Raw genomic sequence first — 12,173 nt, forward strand, 5'->3', positions numbered from 1 at the left:
ACTTTGATTAAAATCAGTTCCTCACCAAACCTGATACAGAAGTAATATTTGCTCTTACCTTTCTTTGATAATGGTGTTGTCCCAACCAATCAGAGGCAGGATCAACAATAATGAAAAGAGATGTTCATATTTGTCCTTCCTAATTTATTTGTAAGTTTGTGTTTTGCTTTATTACCTTCTCTGCTCAGATTCTTGTTGATCTTTTTCACAACACAGTTCTGTGTTAGTCATTTTCTTAACCTAAAATAAATTTCTTAGCTGAGAAGGATAAAAAAAAAACTGAGTTAAGTCCAATAACCAAAACGGTTTTTAAAAAATACAACGAATGGCTATATGTTAACTGACCACTAGGTGTCAGTAGTTGCCACAAATTATTGCTTTAATTCTGAAAGCATCGACCAAATTTAGATCAATAAAATCTGAGTTCAGTGCAGATCAGTCAGAGATACAGTTATATGAATATTTGGTTTGCTCCATATTGGTAGTAAAACTATTTTTACGGCACAAACATGCAGTGAAAATAGAAAAATAATATTTTAAAAGTCCAAAATTCACCTAAGACGTGACCAAAGTCATTCCACATGTTACCTTGTACATCTCTTGTTCATAAACTGTATTAAGAAAAGTAAAATTTTAGGTGCAATAAATCATGATTTGTAATTTTTTGAGCTGTATTTGACAATAAATCCTCTGCATCATCATCATCATAAAACAGCTTCAATTAATCATCCATATTAAATATTCCCCTTTCTGGCCTCATTATAAACAATAAAATGGGGCAGAATACAGCTAATCCATTTAAAGTGCGTATACGGTAACGCTTTCTTCCTAAAGTTTTAGAAACTCAGATTTTTTAATAACTTAACGGTTTTCAACTTGAGGTGCGGGGGCCATTTGAAGCCCCTGGATTGATTTTTAGGGCCTCCCAACCTCAATTCAAGAATAAATTCGGACAAAATTACAACTTTTAAATCAAAATCTGCTTACTAAAATGTTAGCTGAGACACAAAGCGATCATCTTGTTTCTTTCCGTTGTCATGGTAACCAGGACCACCCCTACTCCTTGACTCGTTTTCTAAAGTACATGTTGGTGCAGCCAAATCTGCTTTTAATTGTTGCTAAATACAGCAAAGCGTTTTCAGATCAAGTCTGACACAGATCCTGTTTTTATTGCTGAGAACAGCCAACAATTTTTTTTTCTTCCAGTTTTCTTTAATCGGCTTTTATATAACAAGAAAAAAAATATCCTGTTCTTTCATTTCTGGTTTTGTTGTTCAATAGCATTAAAAAAAAACAACATTTATGCGATTTTAGTTTTCAGGAATGATTCTTCTGGTCTCTCTTGCATTAGAGGAACCAATAAGAACAAAAATTTTAATCCGGAAAATAGGCAAATTTCTTTAAAATAACCAAGTTGAGCACACAAAAGAGAAAGTAAATACTTTAACATTAATAAAACATTTATTGATGAGCATGTGAATCAGGATATCATAGTGCAATTGAACAAGTCAGAACTTTACAACAGGAACGACTGCATTTGGAAAATGAATTAAAATCATGTTTGGCTCCAATCTGAGCAACATTTTCTTTTATTTCCAGTTTTTTTTTTTTTTTTGATTCAAGCTGAATATATTCTATTTTTCCAGAAAATAAAAACATAGCAGCTAGAAACTGAGATGCCAGCAGATGTGATTTCAAAGTTATGCTGTGCAGAAGCTTTACGTCACGTTTTACAAAAGTATTCACACCCCATGAATGTTTTGTACGTTTCGTGACGTTACAAAATAAAATGTTTTCATTGGTATTTTATGGGATGAACCTAAACAAAGTGCATAACTGCAAAGTGAAAGAAAAAGGAACCTTGGTTATATTTCTGGTGACTTTTAATCTGAAAAGTGTGGCATGCATATGTGTTTCTATTAGCTCTGCTCATCTCAGTCAGACTATTGGCATATACATTTCATTTTAATTAAAAAATGTGTAAATATGGAGATAAATTAGTTTTTCTGTGTTTGATTTTTAAATACTTTTGATTTTTATAAATTTGTATTTTAGTTCTGATCTGAATGCTTGTTTTGAAGTGCAAACAGGAACACTGTTTGATCTTCTTCATGGTATCAGAGCAACAGGGGTTTAATACAAATACATGCCAACATTTTCCATGTAAAAACTGAATTTAAAAAACTGTATTTCACTTCCACTTCACAGTTTTGTGTTGGTTTGTGTCATGAACTCTGTTTAGAGTTTAGAGAAGACAATAGGCCTGTTACAATAAGCAATAAACCATTTTATCGCATTATAAATTAAACTTTTTAATTTACCGTAAACTGGAGGATAAAAGTCTGTAAACAAAACTTCAGAAAAAGGGATAATTGAGACCAAAACAGAACCTTCATAATTCATTTTATTTGTTGTTTTTGTTGTTTTCTTTATTTTGGAAATGTAAAATGTCTCCCAGTTCCAGTGTTAAATGTTCACTAGATTTATTTATTTTTTAAAATGGGTTCTGGAATTATTAGTCCATTATTACCATAATATTACTTGAACATGGTCTCAAAACAACAATATTATCGTTTATTACGATATCTTCTGGGTAATTTATCGTCCAGTAAAATTTGTTATGACAGGCCAGGTTGGTATAATTTTACAGATTCGATTATTTTCAGGTTCTATAAAGTTATGTGGAAACCAGCTCCACCAGACTCATCACAAAGCTTTTGCTGATGTTGGATTCCGCATCACAGCGTTCAGATTCGACCCAGCAGAACCTGAGAATTAAACACCACATTATGGGAGACTTTTTCCACTCAGAACTGATTTTTTGAGTGCGGTTCACCGTTCTCCGACTAGCGGGTCGACTGTGGCTGCAGCCGCTGAACTTTGCCTGAAGCTGCCTGACGTAATCGGGTCAGCAGAGTCGGTGTCCTCTTTTAAATGTCTCAGAACCAGAAAGCCAGTCTTCAGTTCACCTCACGCTGCTGATGCTGCTTGTTTCCTACGACCCAGGATGCCTCCCTGCCTTTACTATCCATTGATCTGATTGATTTTTGTTGGCTAAATTTGTGAAGTGATTTAGGTTTAAGCTTCTGTTTAAGAAATGATTCGCTCCTGACCAAAAGCAACCAATCAGAGCAAAGAGGAGGGTCCTGGCTCTGCTAATCAACTTCATGTAATCACTGCTAAACCCAACCCACCATTACAGAAAAACCATTTACCTGCCACGTTCACTAGCTTTAGCATTCACAAAGGGCTCTGCTAGCTTCTAGCAGTGCCACATGGAGGATGATTGACAGCGCTGAGACCCGCCTCCTGGCTCTGATTGGTTGTTTCTGGTTAACACTGAGACAAGGCAAATGAGATCGATTTTTCACAGATTATCTATCTCATGTGATACTGTTACGACAGAGTAACAGTTTCAACAAGTTACATATTGCAGCTTTAAAATATAAATATATATATTTATGACACACTTATACATTGTCCTATTATTTTTTGAGAGATGCTTGTGCCACTTCAAAATAGTTTTTCATCAATATATGCCAGGCTATTAATACTTTTGGGCATCAGAGTGTGACCAATCCGGTGATGAGTAACCAGGAGTTTTCTTCCGAGACTCTTGTTAGTTAATTAATAAACTTTAATATCGCTGACCTGTCTTGTTTCGTCAAACTTTAATAATTTGAGAACGAAAACAGACTCAACAGCTCAATGCAGAAATCTGGCAGCATTTAAAGGGAAATATCAGCCTGAACTCTGTGATGCAGAATTGTTCTTGTCACCCTTCAGTGAAATGCAGGGAACCATGCAACAACAAACATCATGCAGCATCTTTTTCACATTAAGCTGGGTGTCTAGATCCGGTCCTGAGAGCTACGATTCTGCAACGTTTAGATTCATTCCTTCTCCAAAACACCTGAAGTCCAGGAATGTGTTGTTATCAGGTCCCTGCAGAGGTGAATGGTCATCTGGAGGTTGGTGGATAGCAATTCTCAGGACTGCAGTTGGAGATAAAACTGAGCAGATTGAAATCTTTTTTTCCAAACATTAGGTCATTTATTTACACTTTTTTATGTGGATTGCATAAATTGGGACCAGTCAATAGTGGACTGGTCCCTCTCAGGCTCAAATTACTTGAAAAGACTGGCTAACTTGTTGCAAATCTGCAACACCTGCCTAGAGAGGGTTAAAGTTTCTACCTTTGCTCACAGTTTGGATCCAGAAAATAAAGCCAAAGTTTATCTATCATAGTGCTAAAACACACAAATATTCCCTGAATGAGATAAATTCACTTAAATATTTGTTTTTCAAAAATGACATGTATAAAATGTTTGCTGACCCGTTTTTATCTGGATTTTGGCTGCAAATTGAGCTCGTCTCAGCAGACGCGCCGAACGCTTGGTTTGTCTCACAATACTGATTTAAGGAGGACGATGCAGCTATGAGGAAACGGAGCAGCTCCACTTCTGGCTCTGGGAGAGCAGCATGTGAGGTCCCTGATCGCCCAGAGGGAGGGAGTCCTGTTCCCTGAAACAAACTGACGTTGGCCTCTCTCCGCTTTGCTCGGGGTCGTGACCAATGGAAAAAGCGAGTCCAGATGAGAGCATTTACCAGCTCAATGTTTCAGAGACAAAGTGCATGCAGAAGGAGGAGGATGGTAGTAGAGCAGATTGCATAGAAGTAATCGTTGCTGCCAGAGCTTGTGGTTTGTTCTTACTGCGATTACTAGTTTTATAAATAAAATCTGGTGCAGTGCAGAGGAAGACGTGCGTGTGTGCAGCTGGATGGTGCGTGCTCTGCCCTATAACCTCTCGCTTCATCCGCTGAGAGGATGCAGGTCCACCTTGACTTTCTCACCGCTGCTCAGCATCCCCACGGTGGGATACAGACCACCAGGGGGGACAGCCATCTCCCGTCGACCCATCAGCTTCCCGTTCCTGGTGAAAAACACCTAGAGGACAGCAAGGGCGTAGCAGTGAGAATAAACACACAGACCACTAGCAGGGGTGGAAATTAGTGCCCACCACTGGCCAAATGCTGTTAAAACCATTAATCCACAATACAGGTTAACAATCTGCACATGAGAACCGGGTTCAATTTAACACTTAGCTTGCTTGATACAAGCTAAGTAAGTCATATCAAAATAGAAAGGAGATGAGCTAACATCAGCCTAGCTTATCCCTCTTCAGAGATGAATAATCAACTAACAATATGAAAACAGAAAGAAGAAAAGAGGAGCTACTGTCAGTCTAGCTTAGGATTAGCTAGCCCTGTGAGAAACTAAATAATCAACAAGTCATATCAAAACAGAGAGGCACTAATGTTAGCTTAGCCTACCCATCTTCAGTAATGAAAACAAGAGAGCTAACATTTTTGCAGGTTAATATCAGTCCCAATGACTTGTTTGTCAGATTAAATGTACCTTTCAAAAATACCAACCTTTAAGCAAGTTTTAAAAATAGATTTATTTGTTGGTCTGATGCTAATGCTAATTTTAATATCATGTCATTACCTGCAAAGGTAAAGTCATCATTGCCAACAGCGATAAAGGTTTTCAAATACCCATCTGTGTGTAAATAATCTATGCAATGTTTCGTTTTCTAATAAAGTTTCTTAAATTAATGGTCTTTAAATGTTATTATTTACTGAATGGTCGTGATGTCTTGTGTATATAAGCACAAAACTAACTTTTTTGGACATGCTCTAATAAAATAGTTATATTTGCACTTGTTCTGATTGTTTGAAGTGATGCACAACATCCTGAAACATATGCAGATTTATATAAGCGAGCGATCAAACTATGGTTGCCTTGATGTAGAATTATTCCTATTTTTTTTACCCAGAATTAGAAATAAATGACTACAGGATTTGATTTAATTAGTAAATCTAGATTTTGGGCTGACAAGAACAAATATTGCATTATTTGGCTGTTGTTAACAGAAGATTCAAGGCTGATTCACTGATGTTAGATGGACAGGAAGATGGATGGATAATGGTTGAACAGATGGATTAATGGAAAAATGAACAGAAGAACAGATTTATGATGGACTCATGAATAACTGGAAGGTCAAATGGACAGGACATCGATGGATGGATGGACACTGATACCAAGAAAAGACGGATAACTGCTTAAGTTGTTTAAATAATTGGAAGAAAATGTTCATTTCCATCCCAAACTCAAGCTTTCATTGATGTAAAACCCCTGAAGGGATAAAAAGAAAGAGAAAATCTTTTTGCCAGAGAGCGCTCGATTCAGCAGTCCCAACCAGGAATTACGTGCAATTAGGAAATATGGCTGAATAAATAGGTGAGAGTGTAACTTCTGTCGTCTTGAGGGGGAGAAAGTCAATGTTTACAGAACATGTCTCTACTAAATCAGCCACTGATCAAACATCATCCAGCTGTTCCCTGAAGAACATCGCCACAGCTTTTCAGCACTACTACGGCCGGCTTCTCTCTAAAGTCTGGTCCCAAACAGCGGCACTAAGACAACAACGTGGAGTACCGCCGAGTGTGCGTCTTTGACAAACGAGACTGAGTCACATATCAAACATGAACTGTGCCACCCACTCCAACTTGTTTAATTGCACGCCAGAGAAACAGAGGTCATTAGCTCGAACAACAGCAGAACAGTGCGTGCCGTGCCGCCGCACCGGGACTAATGTGTCCTGCTAAATAAATAAGGACAAATCCCTGGATTATATCCCGGCCCGTTCTGCTCTCTCACCCAGCTGGGTTTCGGTCAGCCTCGCCGCCTCTCATTGACCCCCCCCTCACCCGGTCTCCGCTTGCACAAGCGTGCAGACGAGTCTAGACAAAGTCAGAGCCTCTGCACTCCAAACTCCAGCAACCCCGGGTTCGTAGGAGGATTTGACTGCACAGCAGCATTAGGGCCAAAGTAAAGTAAAGTAGCACTTTATTTGAAGGAGTGTGTGTGAGACTGACATGACATAAACGTGAGACAACACTGGGCATGAACATGAAGCAGTCTTCATGAATGGCTCTAACTGTTGTTAAGAATAATTTGGTAAATAATGACACTTTTAATAAAACTTTGAAATAAAAATTCCATTAAAAGTGTCATTCATGAAATAATGCAAAGCTGACATTTTTAATGTAACTTTTAATGAAATTCTTAATTATTAAAAGTTGCAATATTTACCAAAATATCACAGCTGACAATATTAGAGTAACTTTTAGTGCAAGTTTTAAATAAACTTTTCATTAAAGTGTCATTACCACATGATGCTTCCTGGCAGCAATCATTCACAAGGACTTCTTCAGGCAATTGACAGCTGTCATGGTGTCATGTCAGTCTCATGCAAACCTCTCCAAATAAACAAATAAAGTCAGAACATCTGCGCTTTAAAGATATAAAGGGCATAATGATAAATAAAATCTACTATGAAGGCAAAGTTGTCTAATTTTTGAAGAAAATTAATATGTAAATCATTGTTGATCCAAAGTATAAACAGCTGATGTATTAAATGACAGGTAAATATTTTACTAAACTTCCGGGCATTATTAATGTATTGGGCCAACTTTTGGCCCAACTGTTGTTGCCAAAAGTTGAGTGGCGCTTGGTGGTTTTAGCAAAGTGTAATCAAAGAAAACAGAAACATAGTTAATAAAATAAAAAAAAATACTTGTGTCTAAATAAATAAACATACAAAGATTTTATTTAATTTCTTGAATTGTGGACGTAGGAGCCAAACAAAATCCTCTTTAAATGGCCCCAGGGCCACACTTAGGACATCCCTGCTGTGAAGAAACCTGCAGAGCGCCAGGTCTGGTTAACTGGTAAGTCCAACAAAGATCCAGGTTGCATTAAAAATGTGAAAGTAGGCATTGTGCGGCGGTTCCTGGCCTCCAGACTCGTATGAAATAATTGGTGCGGTCCTGCTGAGCAGCGCGCTCTGCGGTGGTGCCAGGAAGGCGACAGGTTAAAGGTGCCTCATGAAGGTTTTTAAAGCTGCGCTCAGGAGAAAGGGCTCTGTTCCTGGATCGGGGACAATGCAGCAAATGGTCAACAGGTGGCGCCAAAGAAAGGCAGCAAACTGCTCATCGTCCCCGACTTTCAAGCTCTACCACAGGACAAAAGTTTTTAAAAAACTGAACAAATTGCTTCCCAAATAAAATACATAAATTAAATTTGAAGAAGGGCCAGCAAAGACTGGAACTTCCTGCAGTAACTCAAAAAGTACAAACTGCTCATTTCCTACACAGCCATCTTTCCAGTGTGGTTTGGCTCGTCCACTGAACAGGTTTGTCCAGGTTTTCCTGGCACTCAGAAGACCCAGAACTCGCTCAAAGAGCGGTGAATCCTTTCTGGTGAACACCTTGAGACGATTCCCCCACTGGCAGGTCGCAATCTAAACGGTCAATGTTCGGTTCGGTTCTACTCAGAGGGCAGAGAACCCAAAGGTTAGGCTTGAGTAGCACGACTTTGACATATTTTTACTCAAGTAAAATGTAGCCGTCAAAAAAATTACTCAAGAGTAAAAAACCATTTGGTAAAAAGTTTATTCAAGTTCAGTGGAAGTTTGGACTAAAATGACAATAATTTATATAGGTAACAAAAAATAGCAAAATCAGGCAAAAGAAAATGTTTCAAATTATTTTCTTTAAGAAAAAAACTTTAACAAAACCTGCAGGTGTGTGTCTGTGATTTTTGGTTAAAACATGTTTTTTATTCAGTGGGTAGAAAACCTAGAAATTAACTTAAGTAAGAGTAGAGATACTTCATAATAAAATTACTCAAGTAGAAAGTGCATTTTTCAGCTCTGGTTGTATTCCAGCGTCTCCATTACGGTCCGTTCGTCACTGTCGTCTGAGCCATCGACTCTGATGATGTTCTGGTTCTGATGGACTCAAACCCAGATTTTTCATTTTGTCTTGTAGAGATTCATGCCTGAGTGAAGTTTCTCCCCACCCTTGTCAAATCTAACAACATTGGAGTCAAACACTTGTGCAGAAAAACGAGTAGACAAAGCACTGATGTTTTCAACTAAAACCAGTTGTGATCTCATCAATCTTTGTCTCTTTCTGTGGATCTAAAATTTGTGTTTGTTGCAATTCAGACTGTTTTTCTATTAATTAGCTTAATTCATTATTAAGCTGAACTATGGACCTTCTCCGGATATTTGGGTATGAAAATTTTAGACCACAGTCAACCGGTAAAAATAATTTTAGTCATCTTAGAATTTGTATCTTTTCACATTTTCAAGCCGGAGTTTGTATTTGTGGCATGAAAGCTGACTGAAATCAAATAAAACCAGTTTTTTTTTTTAATTAAATATAAGCCCTCAGAGAGCAGATTTTATTACCTGGACACACCATTGTTCTGTGTTTCACCTCAGGAACATTTCCTTCTCAGAACGTGTGGCTGCTTATGTTTCTCAGAATTAGCGGCGCTACAATGAGAGGAACAGCCTCCAGTTTCAAGGTTCCTTCCTGCTCAACCAGCAGCCAGTTTGGGAGATGAACTCTGATAAAGTCTCCATAACATCCACACTGTTGTGGAGATAGCATTACTTCAGTTCATTATGGTTTGCAAACATTACCTTCAGCATTTCAATCATGATTAGGCACGAACTTTGACTGGGCCATCGCAACATGTTAATTATTACCTGTTTTTCCATCCACTGGACATTGTTGCTCCAGAAGACATGTGGGTCGTCCAGATGTATCTTTGCAAGCTTAAAGACGTACCGCCAAGTTTCCTTTTCAACTCCAACAAGAATTACTTGCTTAGTCTTGGACTCTTTGACTTATTATGGACTTTAACATCTAAATACTTCAACATTGAGCTGGCTTTTTGATCCTCTTTCTTATGGGAAAAGTACATAAAAAGTCGTTTTTTTGTTGTCAAAAAAATTCGGAGAGCAGCTGGAAATCCTAATAATTATCATCATCTAGGTCAGCAAATTAACGTTTTAATTTGTTGTGTATTCATCACAAGTCATGCTGTTAAACTCACAGTTATCTCCTCTTTAAATTATTTTAAATGTGTTTATTTTATTTTTGTTAGTCATTCTCTTACCTAATTGGTTATTTATTTCATAGATCAACACATGTTTTTCATAGGCAAATTTGTTTGTTTTATATGCACTAATTTGTGAATAAATTAAACTGTAAGAATAGAAAAATACGCAGAACTACTCAATAACTGATGGAAAAAAACTATCAGTAATTTCTTTCTCCAGAAGTTGCTGATTGGTTGTGAACTTTTTGTGTCAGTTTTATAAATAGTATTTAATTTGCAATAGAAAAAAACCATACAGAACTACTAATTAACAGACAAATAAAATACATAAGTACGAGATAGTTGATGGAAAAAAAGCAAACATAAACATACAGAACTGCTCTATATAAAATTGACAAAAAACTACAATTAATTTTTTTCTGTAGAAGTTTCCGATTGTGAGCGTTTTGTGTAGCTTCTCTAAAGGGTATTTATTGCACAATAAAAAAAACATGCAGAAAAGAAACAAAAGAAGCTTACAAAACTACTAAATAACTGACAAAAAAAATTATCCGTAAGTTGCAGTTTGTGAGGTTTTTTATTTTTTGAGCAGTTGGCTTGGTGTGTTTTATAAATGGTATTTATTTTACATTAGAAAATAAAAATAAAAAACTCACCGTCACCTTCCTTCCCTGCTGTTCCTGAGCGACTTCGTCCCCTTCCTCTTCTTCCTCGTCTTCACCATTAAGATACATAACGTTCTGGACGCCATCTTGACTGGGTTGGCCCTCAAGCTGACCCAAGTCTTCCACGTCAATTGAACAAAAAATGGAGGGAGAGTTAAATAACCAAGAGTCAGTAAAACCAGAGATTAAGTAAGAAAAGAAACTGCAACGAAAATTAAAGACATTGACTAATCTCACAACTCTGAAGGCTTCAAAGCAGCTAATGTACCTTTGTGAAAACGTTTTACACCCCAAAGAAAACGGCAGCAGACAGATTCAGAGTAAAAGTGAAACAGTAATTTCTGGTACCTGAACCGTCTCCGTCCAGGCTGTAATCACGTGGGAACATGATGCCGCACCCCATGATGTCCCCTTTGAAGCAGCGGGGCCCAAAAGCGTCTCCAACTCCGATGCCATAGAAGATCTTCCCATCATCTGTCAAAAATATGCATCTGATTAATTTAGGATTACCTGATCACACTTTCATTTCAGATCATTTCCGCCCCATTAACTTTCCACATTTTGTCAAATCTCTACCATAAAGATCTATGTATTTTATCTGGACTTCACATGACTTGACAATAACATACATCAAACATACACTAAAGGAATGTTATGGTATTGCATTTTAGGAAATAACATTTTTATTTTCTTATCTTAAAGAAATAATTGAAATATTTATTTATTTCCATCATTTATTGTATTCCTATCAGTGTGTAAAAAGGTGGTTAAATGAAAAATCTGGCCAATGTGCCAATTTTTTAACAGATTAATCAATTAATCAGAATAATTGATTGCAAGAAAAGTTTTAGTTGCACCTCTGTGCCAAAATCTCACTTTGCCAACTTCTTGGTTGTAAGAAAATGTGTATGAAAAGTGGTTTAAATGAAAAATCTGAAGAATTTAATCAATTTAATTTTTAAAAACTGATAAATCATTTAATCATCAGAATGATCGATTACATAAAACACGCTCTGCCAACTTTTTTGGTAGTAGCAAAATGTGAAAATATTCTTGAAGAATAAATACTTTTGCAGGACAAAGTAAATCTCAAAAACTGCAGAAATGTTTGCATGACACAAAAAGAAAAACACCTTGAGAAGGAAGATACTGTGCATATTTCATATTTTACTCTTTCACAATCGTGTTCAGAGTTTTGCAATTTTCCACATGAGGTTCAACACACTAGGAACCCGACATCCAGAACATCACGACATTCCACTCAGGCGATGAGCAAAAGCCAGAAGAAGCAGGGCTTGTTAAAACAGTCAAGTACAACCAAAATAAAAAGATATCGAAAACATCCAAAGAAAATCATCAAAACAACACATCCTACAGTTGTTAGAGACAACAAAAGGGCAAAAAGAAGAAGAAAAACACTGCAGAGATAGCCTGCAGACAAGTGCTCCTCAAGCAGAGCGGGATGGCTGCTGCTTGTAAATATTTATGGAGTTGTCATGGGATCCATCCCCAGCTCAGGATACTGT

At 37.2% G+C, this 12,173-nt stretch overlaps 1 protein-coding gene across 1 annotated transcript in view; it reads right to left on the minus strand.

The window, feature by feature from the left end:
* Nucleotides 1–1,442: 1,442 nt before the first annotated feature.
* The window catches only part of spryd3 (SPRY domain containing 3), a 45,285-nt gene continuing 34,554 nt past the window's right edge, over nt 1,443–12,173 (minus strand). The window contains exons 9-11 of the mRNA XM_055056780.1: nt 10,996–11,121; nt 10,639–10,766; nt 1,443–4,948 (exon numbers count right to left, since the gene is read on the minus strand). Coding sequence (XP_054912755.1) covers nt 4,814–4,948; nt 10,639–10,766; nt 10,996–11,121 — 389 coding nt within the window. The 3' untranslated portion in view covers nt 1,443–4,813. The remainder of the gene's footprint in view (nt 4,949–10,638; nt 10,767–10,995; nt 11,122–12,173) is intronic.

This window comes from Poeciliopsis prolifica, unplaced genomic scaffold, assembly GCF_027474105.1.
Source record: "Poeciliopsis prolifica strain line A6 unplaced genomic scaffold, Auburn_PproV2 SCAFFOLD046, whole genome shotgun sequence".
In the NCBI taxonomy this organism is placed as follows: domain Eukaryota; kingdom Metazoa; phylum Chordata; class Actinopteri; order Cyprinodontiformes; family Poeciliidae; genus Poeciliopsis; species Poeciliopsis prolifica.